We start from the raw sequence: 25,337 nt of genomic DNA, 5'->3' as shown, positions 1-25,337 counted from the left end.
AAAAACTACAATCTTTTAGGTATACATCCGTCATAAAAGATGGATAAGTAGATACCTTGTTGATTGGGCAGAGTCAGACTAGATTTGTAAATGGCAAATTGTGTTTTACGACTGTGAGATTCATCGAGTTGCAAAGCACAGAGACAGGTCCTTTGGCCCAATTGGTCCATGCCAACCAATAATGTCCATCCACGCTAACCCTGTTTCCCTGCACTTGGCCCATATCCTTCGAATCCTTTCCTATCCATTTATTTGTCCAAATGCCTTTTAAATGTTGTTAATGTACCTGCCTCAACCACTTCCACTGCCAGCTCATTCCTTATGCGTATCACCCTCTGTATAAAGAAGATGCCCCAGTTTCCCTTTTATTCTTTCCTCTCTAACCTTAAATTGATGACCTCTAGTCCTCAATTCCCCAACCCTGGGATAAAGACTGAATGCATTCACTCTATCTATGTCTCTCTGGATCTTATACACTTCTTTAAGATCCTCCTCAGTCTCCTATAGACCATAGAACAATACAGCGCAAACCAGGCCCTTCAGCCTTCGATGTTGCACCGACCTGTGAACGAGTCTTAGCCCATCACCCTACACTATCCCATCATTATCCATGTGCTTATCCAAGGACTGTTTAAATGCCCCAAATGTGGTTGAGTTAACTACATTGACAGTCAGGCATTCCATGCTCCCCCATACAAGCTGACATCATCATCCTAGGAAAAAGACTCACACTGTCTACCTTATCTAATCCTCTGATCATCTTGTATGTCCCTATTAAATCCCCTCTTAGCCTTCTTCTCTCCAATGAGAACAATGAGAATGATGCCACAAAGAAAAAAAACTAGTTTCGCCAACCTCTCCTCTAACTCAGACCTTTGAGTCCTGGCACATTCTTGTAAATTTCTTCTGCACTCTTTCCAGTTTAAAAACACCCTTCCTATAACAAGGTGACCAAAACTGAACACAATACTCCAAGTGTGGCCTCACCAACATCCTGTACAGTGGAATATAACTTCTCAACTTCTATACTCAATGCCCTGACTGATGAGGGCCAGTGTGCCAAAAAATCCTTCTTCATTGCCCTGTCTACCTGTGATTCAGAGAACCGTGCACCTGAACTCCAAGGTCTCTCTGTTCTACTACACTCCTTTAAGGGCTTACGATTCACCATGAAACTCCTACCTTGATTTGGCTTTCCAAAATGCCCCTCACAATTGTCTATATTAAACTCCATTTACCATTTCTCACCCCACTTCCCCAGCTGGTCAAGGTTCTGCTGCAATTTCTGATAACCTTTCTCACTGATCACGATACCATCTATTTTAGTGTCATCTGCAAAGTTACTAATTTTGTCTTGTACGTTCTCATCCAAATCATTGATATAGATAACAAACAGCAATGGGCCCGGCACCGACCCCTGTGGAACTCCACTGGTCACAGGCCTCCCAGTCCAACAAGCATCCCTCTGCTATTACCCTCTGCTTCCTACCATCAAGCCAACTGAGTATTCAACTTGCCTGCTCCCCCTGGATTCCATGCAATCTAACCTTCCAGAGCAGCTGACATGTGGAACTTTATCAAATACCTGACAGAAATCCAATTAGACTATGTCTATTGCCCTGCGCTCATCAACCTTCCTGGTCACTTCATCAAAGAACACGAACAAAATTGTGAGGCATGACCTCCCACTTACAAAGCCATGCTGACTACTCTTATCAAGTCCTATCTTTCCAAATGCATGGACATCTTATCTCTCAGAATCTTCTCAAGTAACCTACCTACCACAGATGTTAGGCTTACTGGTTTATAGTTCCCAGGCTTTTCTTTGCAATCCTTTTTGTACAAGGGCACAACATTCCCTACTCTCCAGTCTTCCAGAACCTCACCTGTGGCTAACGATGATGCAAAACTGTCAGCCAGGGCCCCTGCAATTTCTTCTCTGGCTTCTTGCAGTGTTCTTGGGTATATCTGGTCAGGACCAGGAGGTTTATCCACCATCGTACATTCTAATACCTCCAAAGTCTCCTCTACTGTGATATGGACTATGCCCAAGATATCACCACTAACTCCCCAAGTTCCCAAGTCTTCAGGTCTTTCTCCATGGTAAACACAGAAGAAAGATTCATTGAGGACCTCGCCTATCTCCTGCGCGTATACACGTACATGTCCACTTTGGGCCTCGAGGGGTCCTATTCACTTTCTAGTATTCTTTTTTCTTTAATATACTTGAAAGAATCTCTTTGGATTCAGCCTAATATTCTCAGCCGAGGCTATCTTGTGCCCCCTTTTCGCCTTCCTGATTTCCTTCTTCAGTAAATTCCTGTATCTCCTATATACCTCCAGGGATCCCCTTGATTCTATCTGTCTGTACCTGAGCCATGCCTCCTTTTTTCTAGTCAAAGCCTCAATATTTCGTCATCAAGTTCCCTATTCCTGTCAAATTTGCCCCTCACCCTCAAGGAATGTACAGACTTTGAACTCTAGCTATCTCACTTTTAAAGGCCCCTTTGCCTGCAAACTATTCCAATCAACCACTGCAAGCTCCTGTCTAATTCCATCAAAATTCACAGTGCCCCAATTTAGAATTCCAACCTGTGAACCAGTTTTGTCCCTCTCCAAAGCTATTTTTAAATTAACAGATTCTGTTGGATTTTTCTTTTTGAAAATGTTATGAATACAATTGATACAGCAAAGCTGATGCACATATATTTAAGACTTTCAGAAGACTTTTGATAAAGTGGCCCACAGGAGGCTGGTAAGAAAGATTAAAGGCATGGGATAGGAGGGAAAGTACTGGCAATAGATTAATGATTGGCTAACAGACCAATCATTGTGGGCGGCACGGTGGCACAGTGGTTAGCACTGTTGCCTCACAGCGCCAGAGACCTGGGTTCAATTCCCGCCTCAGGCGACTGACTGTGTGGAGTTTGCACGTTCTCCCCGTGTCTGCGTGGGTTTCCTCCGGGTGCTCCGGCGGCTCGGTGTGGACTTGTTGGGCCGAAGGGCCTGTTTCCACACTGTAATCTAATCTAATCAAAAACAGTGTAGGAATAAAGGAGTCATTCTCATATTGGCAGGCTGTATTTGATGGGATACTGCAGGGATCAGATTAGATTACTTACAGTGTGGAAACAGGCCCTTCGGCCCAACAAGTCCACACCGACTCGCTGAAGCGTAACCCACCCAAACCCATTCTCCTACCGTTATCCCTTCACCTAACTCTACGGGCAATTTAGCATGGCCAATTCACCTAACCTGCACATTTTTGGATTGTGGGAGGAAACCGGAGCACCCGGAGGAAACCCACGCAGACACGGGGAGAATGTGCAAACTCCACACAGAGTGTCGCCTGAGGAGGGAATTGAACCTGGGTCTCTTGGCGCTGCGAGACAGCAGTGCTAACCACTGTGCCGCCCACTAATTGGGCCCCAGTTTTTCATAATATTTATTAATAATTTGGAGGTGGACACCAAATGTAATATTTCTAAATGTGCAGACGATACAAGCTAAGTGGGAATGTGTTGTTCGGAAGGTGAAAAGTGGCTTCAGGAGGATTTGGACAAGCTTAATGGGTGGGCAAGAATATAGCACATGGAATATAATGTGGAAAAATGAGAGGTCATGCACTTTGGTCGGAGAAACAAATATGCAGAATATTTCCTTTATAGTAACAGATTGTAAATGTACTAAGATTAGATGCAAAAATAGGTGGAAAGCCAGGTTGAGAGAGCAAACCAAATGGTTGAGAGATAATGATAGATTAATGTGAGTAAAAAATTGGCGGAGTGCAATGTGGGGAAAATGCAGAGTTTTTTATTTTGGAAGGAAGTGCAAAAGAACAGAATTTTATTCAAATAAGAAAAACTTCAGAAAACTGCAACAAAGACAGAGCATTCAGGTACAGCAGGTAATCAGAAAGGCTAATGGAATATTGGCCCTTATTTCAAGAGCGTGGGAGTTTAACAGCACTTTTCATCTCTCCACCCGAGGCTCCCAGCCTCATTCCTGATGAAGGGTTTTTGCCCGAAATGTTGATTTTCCTACTCCTCAGATGCAGCCTGACCTGCTGTGCTTTTCCAGCACCACTCTCTCGACTCTGATCTCCAGCATCTGCAGTCCTCACTTTCACCTATAAGAGCACTGCAACTGTACTATGTGTTGAGGAGACCACATCTGGAGTACTGTGCGCAATTGTAAGCAGTCCCCTGATTTAAGAAAAGATATATCATTAGAGGCAGTTCAGAGAAGCTTCACTGGAATGATACCTGGTATGGAGGGACTGACATGTGAACAAAGGATAAACAGTGGCATGATGGCTCAATGGCTAGGGATCCAGGTTTGATTCCACCCGTAGGCGACCACCTGCATGGAGTTTCCTGGCAGGATAGTGGCGTGGGTCTGGGTGGGATGCTCTTCAGAGGATCGATGTGGGCTTGAGCAGTTGAATGGCCTGCTTTCACACTGCAGGGATTCTATGATGAAACAGGTTGGGATTCTATTCACTGGAGTTTAGAAGAATGAGAGGTGATCTCATTGAAACATACAGGATTCTTAAGGGGCTTGACACTGTAAATGCTGAGAGGATGTTTCCCCTCTTGTGAGAGTCTAAGACTAGAGGATCTTGTTGCACAATAAAGGGGCACAGATTTAAGACAGATAAAGAAGTTCTTCCCTCAGAGGGTTGAGTGTCTTTGGAACTCCTTGCCATTGACAGCTGTACAGAAAGTGGTGCTGGATGAACACAGCAGTTCAGGCAGCATTCCTGATGAAGGGCTTTTGCCCGAAACATTGATTTTACTGCTCCTCGGATGCTGCCTGAACTGCTGTGCTCTTCCAGCACCACTCTAATCCAGAATCTGGTTTCCAGCATCTGCATCATTGTTTTTACCTCGCTGTACAGAAAGAGTACTTATGTATATTTAAGGCTTAGATAAATAGATTCTTAATCAGTCGGGCAATCAAGGGTTATGGGGCAAGGGCAAACTGGACATGACGAATGCCGTATCCGCCATGACTCGATTGAATAGAGACAGAAAAACTAATAGCAGAGCAGGCTCAAGGGGCCTATTCCTATTTTTAAAGGCTTAAAAGGATCTCGGTGTCCTTGTCAATAAGTCAATGTATGCTAATATGCAGGTGCAAGAAGTTTTTAGCAGGCTAATAGAATGTCAAATTTTACTGCAGTAGGATTTGAGTACAATAGTGAAATCTTGCTTCAATCGGAGAGAAGCTGCCCTATCAGTGACTTAAGAAGAAAAGTGCCTGTAATGAAGTGAATTCTGGCTATTCCCAATCACCAACCACTACTGAATCAGACACCAACATAGAACACTCTCCACACTTATACAAACTTAGGAAATCAGGGCACACTAGTTTCTTAAATTAATGTGAAGTAGCGAGCTCTACAACAAATTAAGTTGATAAAGTCTTTTTGAAAAACATTCCTGACGAAGAGCTTTTGCCCGAAAGGTCGGGGATTCTGATAGACAGGATTTATGATTATTCGGAAAACCATAAGCTTGATTAGAGATAGTCAGCATAGGTTTGAGGAGGGCAGGTCATACCTCACTAACCTTATTGAATTATTTAAGGATGTGACCAAACATATTGATGAAGATAGAGCAGTGGATGTGGTGTACCATGGATTTTAGCAAAGCATTTGAAACGGTAGGCTCACAGTAAGGAGGCATGGGATACAAGGAAATCTGGCTGTCTGGATACAGAATTGGCTGGGCCAAAGAAGATAGAAGGTAGTAGTAGATGGAAAGTATTCAGCCTGGAACTTGGGTGACCAATGGTGTTCTGCAGGGATCGGTTCTGGGACCTCTGCTCTTTGTGATTTTTATAAATGAACTGGACGAGGAAGTGGAATGATGGGTTAGTGAGTTTGCTGATGACACGGAGGTTGGTGGAATGGTGGATAGTGTGGAGGGCTGTTGTAGGTTGCAACGGGACATTGACAGGATGCAGAGTTGGACTGAGAAGTGACAGATGGAATTTAACCTGGAACAGTGTGAAGTGATTCACTTTGGAAGGTTGAATTTGAATGCAGAATACAGGGTTAAAGGCAGGATTCTTGGCAGTGTGGAGGAACAGAGGGATCTTGGTGTCCATGTACACAGATCCCTGAAAGGTGCCATCCAAGTTGACAGAGTTGTTAAGACGACATGTGGTGTGTTGGCTTTCATTAGCTGGGCAATTGAACTTAAGAGCCACGAGGTTATGCTGCATCTCTATACAGCCCTGATTGGACCGCACGTGGAAAACTGTGTTCTGTTGTGGTCACCTCATTTTAGGAAGGATGTGGAAGCTTTACAGAGCGTGCAGAGGAGATTTACCAGGATGCTACCTGGACTGGAGAGCATGTCTTACGAAGAAAGAGTGAGGTAACCAGGGCTTTTCTCATTGGAGTGAAGAAGGACGAGATAGATGTGTACAAGATGATGAGAGGCATAGATAGAGTGGATAGCCAGAGACTTTTTCCCAGAGCTGAAATGGCTATCGCAAGGGGACATAACTGTAAGGTGACTGGAGCAAGGTTTAGGGGAGATGTCAAAGGTAGATTCTTTACTCAGAGAGTGGTGGGTGCCTGGAATGCACTGCCAGTGGTGGTAGCAGAGTCAGTTACATTCGGGCTGTTTAAGTGACTCTTGGATAGGCACATTGAAGATAGTATAATGAAAGGTATGTAGGTTAGTTTGATCTAAGAGTAGCACAACATTGAGGGCTGAAGAGCCTTTACTGCTCTATGTTCTAGTAGTAGTATGATGGGAGCCACTTACTGGCAGAAATTGCTGCTGACATTGAATCTGCTGTTATCTTAAAATCCTTGGTATAGTGAGCACATATAAAACCAAAATACTGCAAACGCTGGAGATTTGAAATAAATACAGAAAATACTGGAGAAACTCAGCAGCTTTAGCAGCATCTGTGGTAAGAGAAACAGAGTTAACACTTCAAGTCCAATGAGTTTTCTTCTTCTGAACAGCACACAGAAAACAACATTTTCAGTTTCATCATTCCTATTTCACTCAAAAGGTACACAAAAAAGAATTGAAAATGTTAGCATACAACGAGGTGAGTTACCTTGTTTAGCAGAGTTAATTTAATGTCCTTATGTGCACTGTAGACAAGCTGTGGGGGTTTGCTGATCTGAGTGGGTTTTGGTGTGGAGCTAGATTTCTGTGGTTGTGGTGGAACCTCACGTTTCCGCCTCTCCTCTCGCTCCTTGTCTCTTGGTGCCTCCTCTCTTTTGGGTTTCACTGAAAATGGATCGAAGTGTTTTAAATATTGCTTCCTTAGTGACCGAATGGGAAGGAATGAGAGTGAGACTGGAAAAGGAAATTTTAGTTCTTACTCCTATGAAGGAAATGTGGACTTGGCAGGATTGATTTACAAGAGTGTAGAAATTAACCAACACGTTGCACATTCCAAACTACAGTAGGGAAAAAACAAATCACAGAATTGTTTCAGCTCACTGTTACTGCCATTCAGCCCACTGTGTCTACACTGACTCTGAGCATTTTAACTAAACGCTCGCCAGCTGTCTTTTTCTCACGTCTAGACAATATACCCCAGATCTAGTTATTTGCTTTGTGAAAAGTTTTTTTCCCTCTCCTCATATTGCTCTCTTATTCTTAATCCATGAATGGGAACAGTTTCTCCCTATTTATGCTGTCCAGAAATCTCATGGCTTGAAAACTTCTATCAAACCTCCTCTTAGCTTCCTCCACGACAAGGAAAATAGTCCCAATCCAAACAACTAAAGTTTGTCATCTCTGAAATCATTTTCCAAAACCTTTTCACTCTCCCCAGTGCATTTATATCTTTTGTATAGTATGGTGCCCAGGACTGTACACAATACTTGCATAAGTTTTTTGCAACTTACCTGTTCTTGCACCCTAGGTTGTTAAAAAAAAACTATGCAAAGTTCTCCTTCTTAGGCAGAGATATTGAATACAAAAGGAGGGATATAATGACGAAACTGCACAAGTCACTTGTGAGGGCACAACTGGAGTATTGTGTAGAGTTCTGGTTCCCACATTATTGGAAGGACATAATGGCTCTGAAGTGAGTCCAATGAAGATTTATTGGAATGTTGCCAAGACTGGAGAATTGTAGCTATGGGGAGAGACTGGAGAGGTTGGGGTTGTTTTCCTTGGAACAGAGAAGGCTGAGGGGGTGACATGTTTGAGGTTTACAAAATTCTGAGGAGTAGAGATAGAGACAGGAGGAAGCAGTTTCCCCTGACAGAGTTTAAAAGCCAAGTGTCATAGATTCAAGGTAAGTGGCAATAGGATTAGAGGGGACATGAGGAATTTTTTAAAATATATGCACAGTGTGGGGCAGGTGCTTGGAGTTGGCTGCCTAAGTTGGTGGTGGAGGCAGAGATCCTAAACTCTTTAAAAGTACCTGGATCTGCACTTTAAATGCTGTAATCTGCAGGACGATGGGCTATACGTAGGGAGATGGGATTAGAAAGTGAATCTGGTTGTCTTGACATGCACAAGATGGTTTGAACAGCCCCTTTCTGTGCTGTTTCATTTCTATGGCTTCTATGTCCCTAATGAAGACTCATGAAGTCTAGTACACTGTACACTTTACTAAATGCTCCCTTAAATTGTCCTGTCTCCTTCAATGATTTAGTATACATACATGCAGAAATTTGCATACAGTTTAGAACAATACTCTTTATGCTGTACTTTCATGTTCTGGTACCAAAGTATTACCTCACACTTCTCTGCACTGAATCTCGGCTGCCACCTGTCTGCCCACTCCACCAATGTGTCAATGGTCTTTTGTAGTTATTCTGTTCTGATGAAAAGTAACTAATACATTGTAAAACTGTTGGGGAGATCTGAGGATGTGGAATATGTCACATAAATGCTTCACATTTCTCTCTTCAACAAACTACCCAACTGTTATCACCAGGTGAAACAGTCTGCAACTGCATTTGAACTTTCCTCCATAAAAGACCTCTTAGGTTTTTGAATAAGATGTCACCAGGTGCCTGACTGCATACTGAAATGTTACGCTTTTCAATTAGGAGTTTGTCTTTCATGCCACATCCTCTTAGGAATATAGAAACAGGAGTAGGCCACTCAGCTCAAGCCTGGTGTGCCATTCAATAAGATCATGGCTGATCTACAGCCTAACTCCACATGTCTTGACACCCTTGCTTAATTAAAGTTTGTCCAACTCAGATTTAAATTTAACAATTGAATTAGCATTGACTCCTGTTTGAGGAAGAAAACTACAAACCTCCACTACTCTGCACAAAGGCATGCTTTCTAACACCTCCCCGAATGGCCTGGCCTGAATCTTTCAACCATGCTCCCCCACCCACCCCGTTCCAGAATCTTCAACCAACAGAAATAGTTCAACTTTACCCTACTCTACTCTTCCCTGTTAATATCCTGAAGACCTCGATTAGATCACCCTTTCTAAATAACTTTCTAAATTCTAAAGAATAAAGGCCTCATTTGTATCATCTCTTATAACTTAATCCCTGAAATCCAGGTAACATCCTTGTAAACTGCACTGTACTCATTCCAAGGACAAAGAATCCTTCCTAAGGTGTGATGCCCAGATATGCTCATAGTACTCTAACTGCGGTTGAACTAGGGTTTTGTATGACCCTCCTTGACTATTTTCTGCACCTGGTCATGGTATATTAAAGAACTACACAGCTGAACCCCCAAATGTCTTTGTACATCCACTGTATTTAACTTGGCGTCTTCTAAAGAAAACTCTTGATCAATCCTTTTATGGTCTGAAATGGATAACTTCACACCTTCTTATATTAAATTATATTATATTTCAGGGCGGCTCAGTGGTTAGCACTGCTGCCTCACAGCAACAGGGTCTGGGTTCGATTCCAGCCTTGGGTGTCTGTCTTTGTGGAGTTTGCACATTTTCCCCGTGTTTGCGTGGGTTTCCTCCGGGTGCTCCGGTTTCCTCCCATAGTCCAAAGATATGCAGGTCAGGTGAATTCGCCATGCTAAATTGCCCGTAGTGCTAGGTGCATTAGCCAGAGGGAAATGGGTCTGGGGTGGGTTACTCTTCGGAGGGTTGGTGTGGACTGGTTGGGCCGAAGGGCCAGCTTCCACACTGTAGGGAATCTAATCTAAAGATCCATCTGCCAGAACTTTGCCCATTCACCTAACCGATCAATATGCACATTGGCAAAACAAAGTTGTCGAGATGAATACTGAGAAACAGGTTACTGGACTAGACTGATTTGAGGTTCACAAGGAGGAAGTATTAGCAATTCTGTAAACTGTGAAAATAGATAAGTCCCCTGGACCAGATGAGATTTATCCTAGGATTCTCTAGAAAGCAAGGGAGGGGATTGCAGAGCCTTTGGTTTTGGTCTTTATGTCATCATCGTCTACAGGAATAATGTCAGAAGACTGCAGGATAGCAAATGTTGTCCCCTTGGTGAAGAAGGGGAATAGAGACAGCCCTGGTAATTTTAGACCAGTGAGCCTTACTTCAGTTGTGGGTAAAAAGTTGGAAAAGGTTATAAGAGATAGGATTTAGAATAATCTAGGGAGGAATACATTGATTAGGGATAGACAACACAGTTTTGTGAAGGGTGCCTCACAAACCTTACTGCGTTCTTTGAGATGGTGACGAAACAGACGGAAGGGGGTAAAGCAGTTGATGTGGTGTTTATGGATTTCAGCAAGGCATTTGATAAGGTGCCCCACGGTAGGCAATTGCACCAAATCTGGGGGCAGGGGATTGAAGGTGATTTAGCAGTTTGGATCAGAAATTGGCTAGCTGAAAGAAGGCAGATGTTTGATGGGAAACATTTATCCTGTAGTTCAGTTACTAGTGGGGTACCGCAAGGATCTGTTTTGGGGCCACGGCTGTTTGTCATTTTTATAAATGACCTGGATGAGGGACATAGAAGGATGAGTTAGTAAATTTGAGGTTGACACGAAGGTCAGTTGTGGACAGTGCAGAAGGATGTTGTAGGTTACACAGGAGCATAGATAAGCTGCAGAGCTGGGCTGAGAGGTGGCAAATGGAACTTAATGCAGAAAAATGTGAGGTGATTCACTTTGGAAGGAGCAACAGGAATAAAGAGTACTGGGCTGATGGTAAGATTCTTGGTAGTGTAGATGAACAGAGATATCTTGGAGTCCATATACATAGATCCCTGATTGGGATCCACCTAGGTTGATAGGGTTGTTAAGAAGGCATATGGTGTGTTAGTTTTTATTGGTAGAGGGATTGAGTTTTGGAGCCACAAGATCGTGCTGTAGCTGTACAAAACCCTGGTGTGGTCACACTTGGAATATTATGTACAGTTCAGGTCACCGCATTATAGGAGGTCTGTGGAAGCTTTGGAAAAGGTGCAGAGGAGATTTACTAGGATGTTGACTGGCATGGAGGGAAGGTCTTATGAGGCTGAGGAACTTGATGCTGTTTTCATTCAAGAGAAGAAAGTTGAGAGGTGACTTAATTGAGACATAATATAATCAGAGGGTTTGACAGGGTGGACAGTAAGAGCCTTTTTCCTCAGATGGTGATGGTTAGCACAAGGGGACATAGCTTTAACTTGAGGGATAATAGACATAGGATGGATATCAGAGGTAATTTGTTTATTCAGAGAGCAGTAGGGGCGTGGGACACACTGCCTGCAACAGTAGCAGATTCGCCAAATTTAAGGGTATTTAAATGGTCAATGGATAAACATACAGATGAAAATGGAAAAGTGTAGGATAGATGGGCTTCAGATTTGTTCCACAGGTCGGCACAACATTGAGGGGAGGAGGACCTGCACTGTGCTATAATGTTCTATGTTCGGTGGCAGTTGCACTGGGAGGAGCGACAGCGAGGAACAGGGGCCTGACGGGAAGGTAAATTTAAAGTATAAAAACTTACCTTGTGTATAGGTGGAACGCACAAGGAACTTCTGGGTAAGTGAGGTTGTATATTTGGGCAGTTGCTTTACCTGACACATTGCTCGGATACTGTCTCCCGCCCATCCTCCTTCTCTAACCAAAGAAAAAGGTTGTGTGTGCCAGATTGGTAAGGTGACTAGTTTTTATTGTATTTTTTAAAGTTTTCGGTAGTCTCATTGGGAATTTAGAATAGTGGGAATGGAGGTTAGGGCAGCTGAATGCTCCTCCTGCAGAATGTGGGAGGTTAAGGTTCACCACTGGTGTCCCTGCTAACTACATCTGCAGGAAGTGCACCCAGCTCCAGATCCTTGAATACCACGTCAGGGAACTGGAGCTGGAGCTAGATAAACTTTGGGTCATTTGGGAGGTGGCGTGGGGATTATGAGAGGTAGTTACAACTCAGGTACAAGAAGGTAGATGGGTTACCGTCAAGGGACACAAAGGGAACCAGCAGGCAGTGCAGGGATCCCCTGTGGCCATTCCCCTCAACAAGTATACCATTTGGAAACTGTTGGGGGCAACAACTTACCAGGGGTAAGGAATGGGGCACAGGTCTCTGGCAGAGTCTGTCCCTGTTGCTCAGAAGGGAAGGGGGAGGAGAAAGGTGGAAGCTTCGAGCTAGAACAAAGCAAGGAAGAGAGAGAGAGAGAGAGAGAGAGAACAAATGAGAGAGAACGAATGAGAGAGAACGAATGAGAGAGAACAAATGAGAGAGAACGAATGAGAGAGAACGAATGAGAGAGAACGAATGAGAGAGAACGAATGAGAGAGAACGAATGAGAGAGAACGAATGAGAGAGAACGAATGAGAGAGAACGAATGAGAGAGAACGAATGAGAGAGAACGAATGAGAGAGAACGAATGAGAGAGAACGAATGAGAGAGAACGAATGAGAGAGAACGAATGAGAGAGAACGAATGAGAGAGAACGAATGAGAGAGAACGAATGAGAGAGAACGAATGAGAGAGAACGAATGAGAGAGAACGAATGAGAGAGAACGAATGAGAGAGAACGAATGAGAGAGAACGAATGAGAGAGAACGAATGAGAGAGAACGAATGAGAGAGAACGAATGAGAGAGAGAACCCTTTTGGGAGTTTTCTATAGGCCTCCAAATAGTTCCAGGGATATAGAGTAAAGAATAGCAAAGATGATTCTCAATAGGAGTCAGAGTGACAGGGTCATTGTTATGGGAGTCTTTAACTTTCCAAATATTTACTGGGAATGCAATGTAGTTCAAGTAGTTTAGATGGGTCAGTTTTTGTCCAATGTGTGCAAGGGGGTTTCCTGACACAGTATATAGACAGGTCAACAAGGGGAGAGGCCATATTGGATTTGGTACTGGGTAAGGAAACTGGCCAGGTGTTAGATTTGGAGGTAGTTGAGCACTTTGGTGATAGTGACCACAATTTGGTTATCTTTACTTTCGCAATGACAGGGATAGGTATATACTGCAGGACAAGTGTTGTAGCTGGGGGAAAGGCAATTATTTTAAGATTAGGCAAGGTTGAGGATGCATAGGATGGGGAAGAAAACTGCAGGGAATGAACACAATAGAAATGTGGAGCTTATTCAAGGAACAGCTACTGCTGTTAAGTAAGAACCTGTTAGGCAGGGAGGAAGTGGTTGAGTGAGGGAGCCGTGGTTTACTAAAGAAGTTGAATCTCTTGTCGAGAGGAAGAAGGCGGCTTATGTTAGGATGACACGTGAAGGCTCATTTAGAGCATTTGAGAGTTACAAGTTAGCCAGGAAATGCCTAAAGAGAGAGCTAAGAAGAGAGTGGAGGGGATATGAGAAGTCGCAGGCAGATAGGATCAAGGGAAACGCTAAGGTTTTCTAGAGGTATGTCAGGAATAAAAGAATGACTAGAGTAAGATTAGGGCCAATCAAGGACAATAGTGGGAAGTTGTGCATGGAGTCAGAGGAGATAGGGGAAGCACTAAATGAATATTTTTCATCAGTATTCACATTGGAAAAAGACAATGTTGCCGAAGAGAATATGGAGATACAGGCTACTAGAATAGATGGGATTGAGGTGCACAAGGAGGATGTGTTAGCAATTCTGGAAAGTGTGAAAATAGATAAGTCCCCTGGGCCAGATGGGATTTATCCTCAGGCTCTCTGGGAAGCCAGGAGATGATTGCAGAGTGTTTGGCTTTGACCTTTATGTTGTCATTGTCTACAGGAATAGTGTCAGAAGACTGGAGGATAGCAGAAGTTGTCCCCTTGTTCAAGAAGGGGAGTAGGGACAACCCTGTGATTATAGACCAATGAGCCTTATGTCAGTTGTGGGTAAAGTATTGGAAAAGGTTAGAAGAAATAGGACTTACAATCATCCAGAAAGGAATAAGACCATGAGACATAGGAGTGGAAGTAAGGCCATTTGTCCCATCCAGTTCACTCTGCCATTTAATAATGGCTATGGGCATTTCAAAAACTCCCGCAATCTCCCTGAATCCCTTAATTACTTGTGAGATCAAGAATTTATCAATCCCGGCCTTGAAGACATTTAATGGCTTGGCCTCCACTGCACTCCGTGACAATGAATTCCACAGAATAAGTTGATTAGATAGAGTCAACAGAGTTTGTGAAGGGTCGGTCGTGCCTCACAAACCTTACTCAGTTCTTTGAGATGGTGACCAAACAGGTGGATGACGCTGAAGTGGTTGATGTGGCGTATATAGATTTCAGTAAGGCATTTAGTCATAGAAAGGTACAGCATGGAAACAGACCCTTTCGTCCAACCCGTCAATGCCGACCAGATATCCCAACCCAATCTAGTCCCACCTGCCAGCACCCTGCCCATATCCCTCCAAACACTTCCTATTCAAATACCCATCCAAATGCCTCTGAAATGTTGCAATTGTACCAGCCTCCACCACATCCTCTAGCAGTTCATTCCATATACGTACCACCCTCTGTGTGAAAAGGTTGCCCCTTAGGTCTCTTTTATATCTTTCCCCTCTCACCCTAAACCTATGCCCTCTAGTTCTGGGCTCCCCGACCCCTTAGAAAAGACTTTGCCTATTTACCCTATCCATGCCCCTCATAATTTTGTAAACCTCTATAAGGTCACCCCTCAGCCTCTGACGCTCCAGGGAAAACAGCCCCAGCCTGTTCAGCCTCTCCCTATAGCTCAAATTCTCCAACCCTGGCAACATCCTTGTCAATCTTTTCTGAACCCTTTCAAGTTTTGCCACATCTTTCCGATAGGAAGGAGACCAGAATTGCACACAATATTCCAACAGTGGCCAAACCAATGTCCTGTACAGCCTCAACATGACCACCCAAGTCCTGTACACAATACTTTTGACCAATAAAGGAAAGCATATCAAACGCCTTCTTCACTATCCTATCTACCTGTGACTCCACTTTCAAGGAGCTATGAAACTGCACTCCAAAATCTCTTTGTTCAGCAACACCCCCTAAGGCCTTACCTTCCCCATGGTAGGCTATTGCACCAAATCTGGGGGCAGGGGATTGAAGGTGATTTAGCCGTTTGGATCAGAAATTAGCTAGCTGAAAGAAGACAAAAGGTGGTGGTTGATGGGAAATGTTCATCCTGTAATTCTGTTACTAGAGGTGTACAGCAAGGATCTGTTTTGGGGCCATTGCTGTTTGTCATTTTTATAAATCACCTGTATGAGGGGTGTAGAAGGATGGGTTAATAAATTTGTGGATGACACCAAGATTAGTAGAGTTGTGGATAGTGCCGAAGGACATTGTAGGTTACAGAGGAAATAGATAAGCTGCAGAGCTGGGCTGAAAGGTGGCAAATGGAGTTTAATGTGGAAAAGTGTGAGGTAGTTCACCTCGCAAGTAGTAATGGGAACACAGAGTACTGGGCTAATGGCAAGATTCTTGGTAGTGTAGATGAATAGAGAGATCTTGGTGTCCATGTGCATTGGTCCCTGAGAGTTGCCACTCAGGTTGATAGGGTTGTTAAGAAGGCATATGGTGTGTTAGCTTTTATGGGTAGAGGGATTGAGTTTTGGAGCCACGAGGTCACGCTGCAGCTGTACAAAACTCTGGTGCGGCCACATTTTTGCAGTATTGTGTACAGTTCTGGTCACCGCATTATAAGGAAGATTAGTGGGCGGCACGGTGGCACAGTGGTTAGCACTGCTGCCTCGCAGCGCCAGAGACCCGGGTTCAATTCCCGCCTCAGGCGACTGACTGTGTGGAGTTTGCACATTCTCCCCGTGTCTGCGTGGGTTTCCTCCGGGTGCTCCGGTTTCCTCCCACACTCCAAAAAGATGTGCAAGTCAGGTGGATTGGCCATGCTAAATTGCCCGTAGTGTTAGGTAAAGGGGTAAATGTAGGGGTATGGGTGGGTTACGCTTCGGCGGGTCGGTGTGGACTTGTTGGGCCGAAGGGCCTGTTTCCACACTGTAAGTAATCTAATCTAATCTAATCTAATCTAATCTAATCTAAAATGTGGAAGCTTTGGAAAGGGTTCAGAGGAGATTTACTAGAATGTTGCCTGGTATGGAGGGAAGGTGTTATGAGGAAAGGCTGAGGGACTTGAGGCTCTTTTCATCAGAGAGATGATTAATTGAGACATATAAGATAATCAGAAGGTTGAATAGGATGGATAGTGAGAACCTTTTTCCACAGATGGCGATGGCTAGCATGAGGGACATAGCTTTAAATTGAGGGGTGATAGATGCAGATCAGATGTCAGAGGTAGTTTCTTTACTCAGAGTAATAGGGGCGTGAAATGGCCTGCCTGCAACAATATTAGACTTGCCAACATTATGTGCATTTAAACGGTTATTGGACAGACATATGGATGTAAATAGAATAGTGTAGGTTAGATGGGCTACAGATTGGTTTCACAGGTCAGTGCAAAGGGCTGAAGGGTCTGTACCGAACTGTAATGTTCTATGTTCTAATATCCTGTTGTAATTTTACGCTGTCAAAGTGTTTACAATGCTGCCCAACTTTGTGTCAGTAGCGAATTAGATTTTTAGCGTTTTCTGCCATTATCCAAGTGAATAATTAAAGCCCTAACACAGAGGACTAGTCCTGCCAATTTAAGCATTTACACATTATTCCAACTCTGTTTCCTCTCACTCAAACAATTTCCAATCCATGGTAGTAATTTGCCCTCAATTCTGTGGGTTTGCCCCTTAGCTAACATTCTCTTGTGTGGGGCTTTATGAAAAGCTTTCTGGAAGTCTACATAAACAATATCCATTGGCTTACCTTCACACCATGATACATAAGGGATAAGATTTAAATGCAGGTTGAAAAATCGAATCTGCATCTCACCACACCACAAACATTCTGATTACACAATATTTCATATAAGATAACAGCAGGAAATAAAATAGAAAGCAACCACAGCCAGTATTCTCCTCCCACCAGTTTCTTACAACATTCCAATGCAGTGTGGTATTAACCATACAGAATGGATCTCACGAGTTTAGGTATTTTCATCATGTAGGAAACTAGCATTGGTGACTGAGTACCTGTTCAAGGTAACGGAAATTGCCCCTATTGTGACATCAGGAAGTGGTTCTTCATACAAATGATATGGATTTAGAACAGGAGGGTTTCCTGAAACAGTATGTCGAAGGGCCGACAAGAGGGGAGGCCACACTGGATCTGGTGCTTGGTAATGAATCGGGCCAGATGTTTGATTTAGTGGTAGGTGAGCACTTTGGAGAGAGTGACCATAATTCTGTTATGTTTAGTTTATCGATGGAAAGGATAGGTACATGCCACAGCGCAAGAGTTATAGATGGGGGAAGAGCAATTATAATGTGATTAGGCAAGACTTAGGATGCATAGAATGGGGTAGCAAAATGCAGGGGATGGGGAAAATCGAAATGTGGAGCTAGTTTAAGGAACAGATATTGCATGTCCGTGATAGGTATGTCCCTGTCAGGCAGGAAGAAAGTGATAAGGTAAGGGACCTGTGGTTTACTAAAGAAATTGCATCTCTTGTTAAGCTGAAGGAGGAGGCTTATGTGATGTTGAGACGAGATGGTTCTGATGAGGTGATGGACAATTACAGATTAGCAAGGAAGGAATTAAAGAGAGAATTAAGAAAGGAGAGGACACGAGCAATCTTTAGCAAATAGAATAAAGGAGAACCCGAAAGCTTTCTACAGGTATGTGAGGAATAAAAGGATGACTAGGGTAGGAATAGGGCCAGTCAAAAACAGAAGTGGGAAGTTGTGTGTGGATCCTGTAGAGATTGGAGAGGTGCTAAACGAATATTTCTCATCTGTTTTCACTCAAGAAAAGGAGAGTGTTGTAGAGGAGAAGAATGAGATATGGGCTATTAGACTAGAAAGGATTGAGGTTAGTAAGGAAGAGATGTTATCAATTCTAGAAGGACTGAAGGTAGACAAGTTCTCTGGGCTGGATGGGATTTATCTGAGGATTCTCTGAGAAGATAGGGAGGAGATGTTGGACTCTTTGGCCTTGATCTTTGAGTTGTCATTGTCTAGAGATTTAGTACCAGAGGACTGGAGGATTGCAATTGTGCCCATGTTCGAGAAGGGCAGTGGAGATGACTCAGGTAATTATCGACCAGTGAGCCTTACGTCTGTTGTAAGAAAGGCTTTGGAATGGCTTACAATAGATAGGATTTATAATCATCTAGCAAGCAATAATTTGATTGGACATTAGATTAGATTACTTAGCGTGGAAGCTGGCCCTTCGGCCCAACAAGTCCACATCGACCCGCCGAAGTGCAACCCACCCAGACCCATTCCCCTACATTTCACCCCTTCACCTACCGCTACGGGCAATTTAGCATAGCCATTTCACCTAACCTGCACATTTTTGGACTGTGGGAGGAAACCGGAACACCAGGTGGAAACCCACGCAGACACGGGGAGAATGTGCAAACTCTACACAGTCGCCTGAGGCGGGAATTGAACCCGGGTCTCTGGCGCTGTGAGGCAACAGTGCTAACCACTGTGCCGCCTATAGTCAACATGATTTTGTCAAGAGCAGATTGTGTCTCACAAACCTCATTTGAGTTTGTGGAGAAGATGACCAAGCAAGTGGATGAGGATAGGGCAGTTGACGTGGTGTAAATGGACTTCAGTAAAGCCTTTGGTAAGGTTCCACATGGTAGGCTGTTGCAGAAGCATAGAATTGAGGGTGATTTAGTAGTTTGGATTAGAAACTGGCTTTCTGTAAGGCGGCAGCGAGTGGTGGTTGATGGAAAATATTCAGCCTGGAGTCTGGTTACTAGTGGTGTGCCACTAGGATCTGTTTTGGGACCACTGCTGTTTGTCATTTTCATAACTAACTTGGATGCAGGCATAGGTGGATGGGTTAGTAAGTTTGCAGATGAAATTAAAATTGGTGGATAGCGTACATTGTGGAAAAACGTCGCAGGTTGCAGGGGGACTTGGATAAACTGCAGAATTGGGCTGAGGGGTGGCAAATGGAGTTCAATGCAGATAAATGTGAGGTGATTCCCTTTGGGAAGAATAACAGGAAAGTAGAATACTGAGTCAATGATAAGATTCTTCATGCAAGGTTTGTAGCTCAGGTTGAGGTTTAGGATGTAGGTTTGCTCGCTGAGCTGTAGGGTTGATATCCAAATGTTTCATTACCTGGCTAGGTAACATCATCAGTGGCAACCTCCAAGTGAAGCGAAGCTGTTGTCTCCTGCTTTCTATTTATATGTTTGTCCTGGATGGAGCTCCTGGGGTTTATGGTGATGTCATTTCCTGTTCATTTTCTGAGGGGTTGATAGATGGTATCTAGATCTATGTGTTTGTTTATGGCGTTGTGGTTGGAGTGCCAGGCCTCTAGGGATTCTCTGGCATGTCTTTGCATGTCCCTGTTGACAACACATCTATCCTGGGATAGGCTAAGCAAAGACATGCCAGAGAATTCCTAGATGCCTGGCACTCCAACCACAACGCCATAAACAAACACATAGACCTAGATACCATCTATCAACCCCTCAGAAAATGAACAGGAAATGACATCACCATAAACCCCAGGAGCTCCATCCAGGAAAAACATATAAATAGAAAGCAGGAGGCAACAGCTTCGCTTCACTTGGAGGTTGCCACTGATGATGTTACCTAGTCAGGTAATGAAACATCTGGATATCAAACCTACAGCTCAGCGAGCAAATCTACACCCTAAAGGTTCTTCATAGTGTGGATGTGCTGAGGAATCTTGGAGTCCATGTACATAGATCTCTGAAAAGTTGCCTCCCAGATTGATAGTGCTATTAAGAAGGCTTACGGTGCGTTAGGTTTTATTGGTAGAAGGACTGAGTTTCGGAGCCATAATATCATGCTGCAACTATACAAAACCGCTTGTGAGGCCGTACTTGGAATATTGCATACACTTCTGGTCAGCCCATTGCAGGACGTGGAAGCATTGGAAAAGGTGCAGAGGAGATTTACCAGGTTGTTGCCTGGTCTGGAGGGAAGGTCTTATGATGAAAGGTTGAGACACTTGGGTCTGTTCTCATTGGAGAGAAGGCGGTTAAGAGGGGATTGGATAGAGATATACAAGATGATCAGAGGATTAGATAGGGTAGACAGTGAAAGTCTTTTTCCTAGGATGATGATGTCAGCCCGTACAAGTGGCATAGCTACAAATTGAGGGGTGATAGATTTAAAACAGATGTCAGAGGCAGGTTTTTTACTCAGAGTGGTAAGGGCATGGAATGCCCTGCCTGCCAATGCAGTTAACTCAGCCACATTAGGGAGATTTAAACAATCCTTGGATAAGCACATGGATGATGATGGGATAGTGTAGGGGATGGGCTTAGATTAGTTCACAGGTTGACGCAACATCGAGGGCTAAAGGGCCTGTTCTATGCTGTATTGTTCTATGTTCTATGAACCCTTTCTCCCAAAACGCTGAGGCTTATTGAAAATGAAAAGCCTTGTTAGTAATAGCATTACTGTAATGGAGCGATGACTGGTAAATGGGAGTTTGGGTCCAGGTCAACAATGATTCTAACAGACCAAGACTGAAGGTACAATCACCTTTTGTGATTTTGCTAAACTGAAAACTAAAATCTGAGATTATAATATACAGACAGAATATACAGGCGTGAAATACAAAGCATCATCAGGAAGTACATTTCCAAACATTTTTAACAGTAACCTTGTTCACTGCAATAAAAAAAAAGTGCACTCCAGTTTATTGAAGGCCCTCTACAGACAGGATACTACAGGAATTTCTCTCAAACCCAGGGAACCATCGATGCATTTCTCACACAGGCACACTATACACAGATACGGGTGTGTCAAGCCTTGGTCCAACCGTCTTCAACTGCTTAATCAATGAAATACCCTCCATTGTAAGGTTGGAATGCTTGCAGATAATTGCATAATGTTCAGCATGATTCACAATTCCTCAGATACTGAAGTAGTCCATGTTCAAATGCAATAAGAGCTAGACAATATCCAGTCTTGGGCTGACAAGTGGCAAGTAACATGTGCGCTGCATAAATGCCAGGCAATGACGATCTCCAGTAAGACATAGTCTAACCACTGCCCTTTGACATTCAATGGTATTACCATTGCTGAGTCCCCCACTATCAACATTTTTGGGGTTACCATTGACCAGAAACTCAACTGAACTCAGCCATATAAACACACTGACCACAACAGCAGGTGGGAGGCTAGGAATACTGTGGCAAGTAACTCATCTCACCAAACACAACTTCTGTGTCTCCTGGTGTTTGACCAGGTAGTTGCCAAAACCAGTTTCCACAGCTACATCACATTCCTCAGTGACTGCCTATGGCTTAAATTCACCTAGTTCTGAGGAATGGTCACCAAACTTGAAATGTTAACTCTGATTTCCCTTCACAGATGCTGCCGGACCTGCTGAGCTTTTTCAGCAAGTTTTTGTTTTCGTTAGCAACTAGACTGTCTCTGATAGGTGGTGAGGGAATCAACTTACTAAAACTTACTAATCTGCCTGTGGTAGATGTATCTATTCCTGACAATTTTAGATAGGAGTCATCAAAACACTGTTCTTGTGGAGATGAATTCTTGTCTTTGTACTGATGATGTCTTACATTGTGCTGTATAGCATTTTGACCATGTAAATGCCATGGAATGGCTGATGAAGGGGTCTTGCCCAAAACGTTGATTCTCCTGCTCCTCAGATGCAGCCTGACCTGCTGTGCTTTTCTAGCACCACACTCTTGACTCCGATCTCTGTCATCTGCAGTCCCCACTTTCTCTGCTATCCAAGCTGTTCCAATACAGCTACAGCAATGGCACTCTAGCTAACAATGCAGAAAATTGCCCAGGTATGTCCTGTATACAAAAAACAGGTCAAATCCAACCCGGCCAATTACAGCTTCATCAGACTGCTCTCAAATCAGCAGTAACGAGATGGAAGGGTTGTCAACAGTGCGATCAAGCAGCACCTGCTCAGCAAAGCTTACTTTGACCACTCACTTGTAACCTCATTGCAGCTTTGTTTCAATATGAACAAAAGTGCTGAATTCCGGAGGTGAGATGAGGGTGACTGCCTTGAGATTAAGGCACCATTTGCCGAACAAAGCTGGAGTGAATGAGAATCTCTCTTGTGGTGGAGTCATACCTGACACATGGGAAAATGGTTGTGGTTGGTCAGCTCAGCTCCAGGACATCTCTGCAGGGGTTTCTCAGGATAGTGTCCTAGGCCCAAACATCTTCAGCTGCTTCATGAATGACTTCTCCATCATAAGGTCAGAAGTGGGGATGTTCACCAATGATTGCACAATATTCAACCACTCGCAACTCCTCAGACACCGAAGCAGTCAATGTATGAATGCAATAAGATATGACCAGATCCAGGTTTGGGCTGATGGCTGACAATAGCATTTGAGTTGCTTTTTGACAAATGATTATCTCCAACAAGAGAGAATCCAATAATTGCCCCTTGAGCTTAATTGGCAATACCAATGCTGAATCTCCTATTATCAATATCCAGAGGTTACCATTCACCAGAAAATGAACTGGACAATCCATAAATCGTGTGGAAGTGTCTTGTGGGGACACGTTGGTGATCCTTTCTCTGGACCAGGAGGATGGGATCCAAGTCCCACATGTCTGAGAGGTATGTAATTACATTTCTGAAAGATTGATTAAAAAACATCTTTAAATCCTGTGACTACAGGATCACGTCAGAAGTTTGGAGTCATGCAGTGAGTAATTCACGTCCTGACACCCTAAAGCCACGTGTCAAGTAAGTGACTAATTACTCTCCATGTGCCTGTCCACAGTTCCAAAAACACTCAAGCCTGACGTCATCTAGGACAAAACAGTCCACTTGAGTGAACTTACTCCATCAGTGAGACACTGGCAGCAGCAATGCAGTACCACCTTTAAGATGCATTGCAGAAATTCATAGAAACACGGAAAACAGGAGGAGACCATTAAAGCCTTTGAAGCCTGCTTCGCCATTCAGCATAATCATAACTTACCATCCAACTCAGTAGGTCCATTCAACCTTTCTACCCATTCCCACCAAAGCTTCTTCAACATCACCAAAGAAACTCATTAGCCTTACCATCTTGAAGGACAAGGGCAGCAGATACACCGGAATATAAACTGCAAGCCCCCCTCCAAGTCACATAACATCCTGTCTTGGAAATAGATCACCATTCCTTCAGTGTCACTGGGTCAAAATCCTGGAACTGCCCCCCCAACAGAATGTGGGTCTATTTACAGCAAACACACAACAGCAGTTCCTTCTCACTGGCAATAAATGCTGGCACAGTGAGCGATGTTTACATCCAATGATTGAACAAAATGAAAGCACAAGGACCCCCAAATCACTTTTTCCTGCAGCCTTTTGTATTTAACTAATGTTTGCTCCTGTTTTCGTCTTATCAAAGAGCATACTTATACATTTTCTGAAGTTAGAAGGAAAGGGAGAGAGAGAGAGATCAGAGTTTGGAGATGAATGGGTAAGTTTGTGTAATCAGTTGCTATGTTATTGTCTGCAGTTGATAAAGTTTGAAATGGCATGATAACTCGGCCCCTTGGAATGCTCCTCCTGCAATATGAGGGAAACCAGGGATACTTCCAGTGTCCATAGTGATCACATATGCAGGAATTATGTTCAGCTGCGATTCCTCTAGCTGCAGATGGACTTACCATGGAGGACCCATGAGGCTGAGAATGTCATGGCTAACATGTTTAGTGAGCTGGTCATGCCACCAGTCAGGGCTACACAGATATAGAAGAGTTGGGTGACCACCAAGATGATTAGTAAGCATGGGTAGACAGTGCAAGAATCCCCTGTGGCTATTCCCCTCTCAAACAGTTTGGGGGGTGATGGCTGAGCAGTATTATCGCTGGACTATTAAACCCAAGATCCAGGTAATGTTCTGGGAACCCAGGTTTGAATTCCATTTGATGATGGAATTTGAATTCAATAATTATCTGGAATTAAATAGTCTAATGATGACCATGAATCCACTGTTGATTGTCAAAAGACCCACCTGAATAACTAATGACCTTTAGGGAAGGAAACTGCCATCCTTACCTGGTCTGGCCTACATGTGACTCCAGACCCACAGCATGTAGTTGACTCTTAACCACCCTCTGGGTAATCATGGGTGGGAAATAAATACTGGCCCAGCCAGTGATGCCCTCATCCTGGGCATAAATGAAAAAAATACTGTTTTGGTGTGGAGTGGTTGTGGCCACTCAGGGAAACCAGCAGTAGCCAGATCAGTAGCACCTTGTCTGGTACTGTTGTACAGTAGGGAGGGTCAAAGTCTAAGTGAGCATTTGTGATAGGGGACTCTATAGACAAGGACACAGATAGGTGTTTCTATGGCCACAAGCAAGATTCCAGGATCTGTTGTCTCCCCGAGTGTCAGGGTCAAGGATGTCTCTGAGCAGTCACATTCTGAAGAGGAAGTTTAGGCAGCCACAGGTTGTGGTCCATACTGGTACCAATGACATAGGCAGAAAGAGAGATGCAGCCCTGCAAAGGGAATTTAGGGACTTATGTAGGATGTTGAAAAGCAGAACTCACGGGTTGTGATCTCAGGATTACATCCTGTGCCATAGGCCGGAGGAAGATAGTAGTTAGATACTAGGCCTGTGGGGGCGGCACAGTGGCACAGTGGTTAGCACTGCTGCCTCACAGCGCCAGAGACCTGGGTTCAATTCCCGACTCAGGCGAACTGACTGTGTGGAGTTTGCACATTCTCCCCGTGACTGCGTGGGTTTCCTCCGGGTGCTCCGGTTTCCTCCCACAGTCCAAAGATGTGCAGGTCAGGTGAATTGGCCATGCTAAATTGCCCGTAGTGTTAGGTAAGGGGTAAATGTAGGGGAATGGGTGGGTTGTGCTTCAACGGGTCAGTGTGGACTTGTTGGGCCGAAGGGTCTGTTTGCACACTGTAAGTAATCTAATCTAATCTAAAGAGCTGGCATAGAAGGGACCTGTACAAGGAGGATAAGGTTTTG

At 43.9% G+C, this 25,337-nt stretch overlaps 1 protein-coding gene across 9 annotated transcripts in view; it reads right to left on the bottom strand.

Annotated features, from left to right (window-relative positions):
- The window catches only part of zc3h18 (zinc finger CCCH-type containing 18), a 248,786-nt gene that overhangs the window by 17,522 nt on the left and 205,927 nt on the right, over nt 1–25,337 (bottom strand). For 8 of the 9 annotated variants that reach the window (XM_087995663.1, XM_087995669.1, XM_087995668.1 and 5 more), the window contains one exon: nt 7,087–7,262. The exons of the other annotated variant lie outside the window; for it this stretch is intronic. In XM_087995663.1, the coding sequence (XP_087851789.1) occupies nt 7,087–7,262 (176 nt within the window). The remainder of the gene's footprint in view (nt 1–7,086; nt 7,263–25,337) is intronic. 9 annotated transcript variants of the gene reach the window in all.

The sequence above is a fragment of the Chiloscyllium plagiosum genome, unplaced genomic scaffold (genome assembly GCF_037043375.1).
Source record: "Chiloscyllium plagiosum isolate Xiang-an unplaced genomic scaffold, Cpla_swu_hap1 HiC_scaffold_17, whole genome shotgun sequence".
Classification (NCBI taxonomy): Eukaryota; Metazoa; Chordata; class Chondrichthyes; order Orectolobiformes; family Hemiscylliidae; genus Chiloscyllium; species Chiloscyllium plagiosum.
The sequence above is the reverse complement of the archived record's forward strand: the minus strand, read 5'-3'. Positions and strand labels throughout refer to the sequence as shown.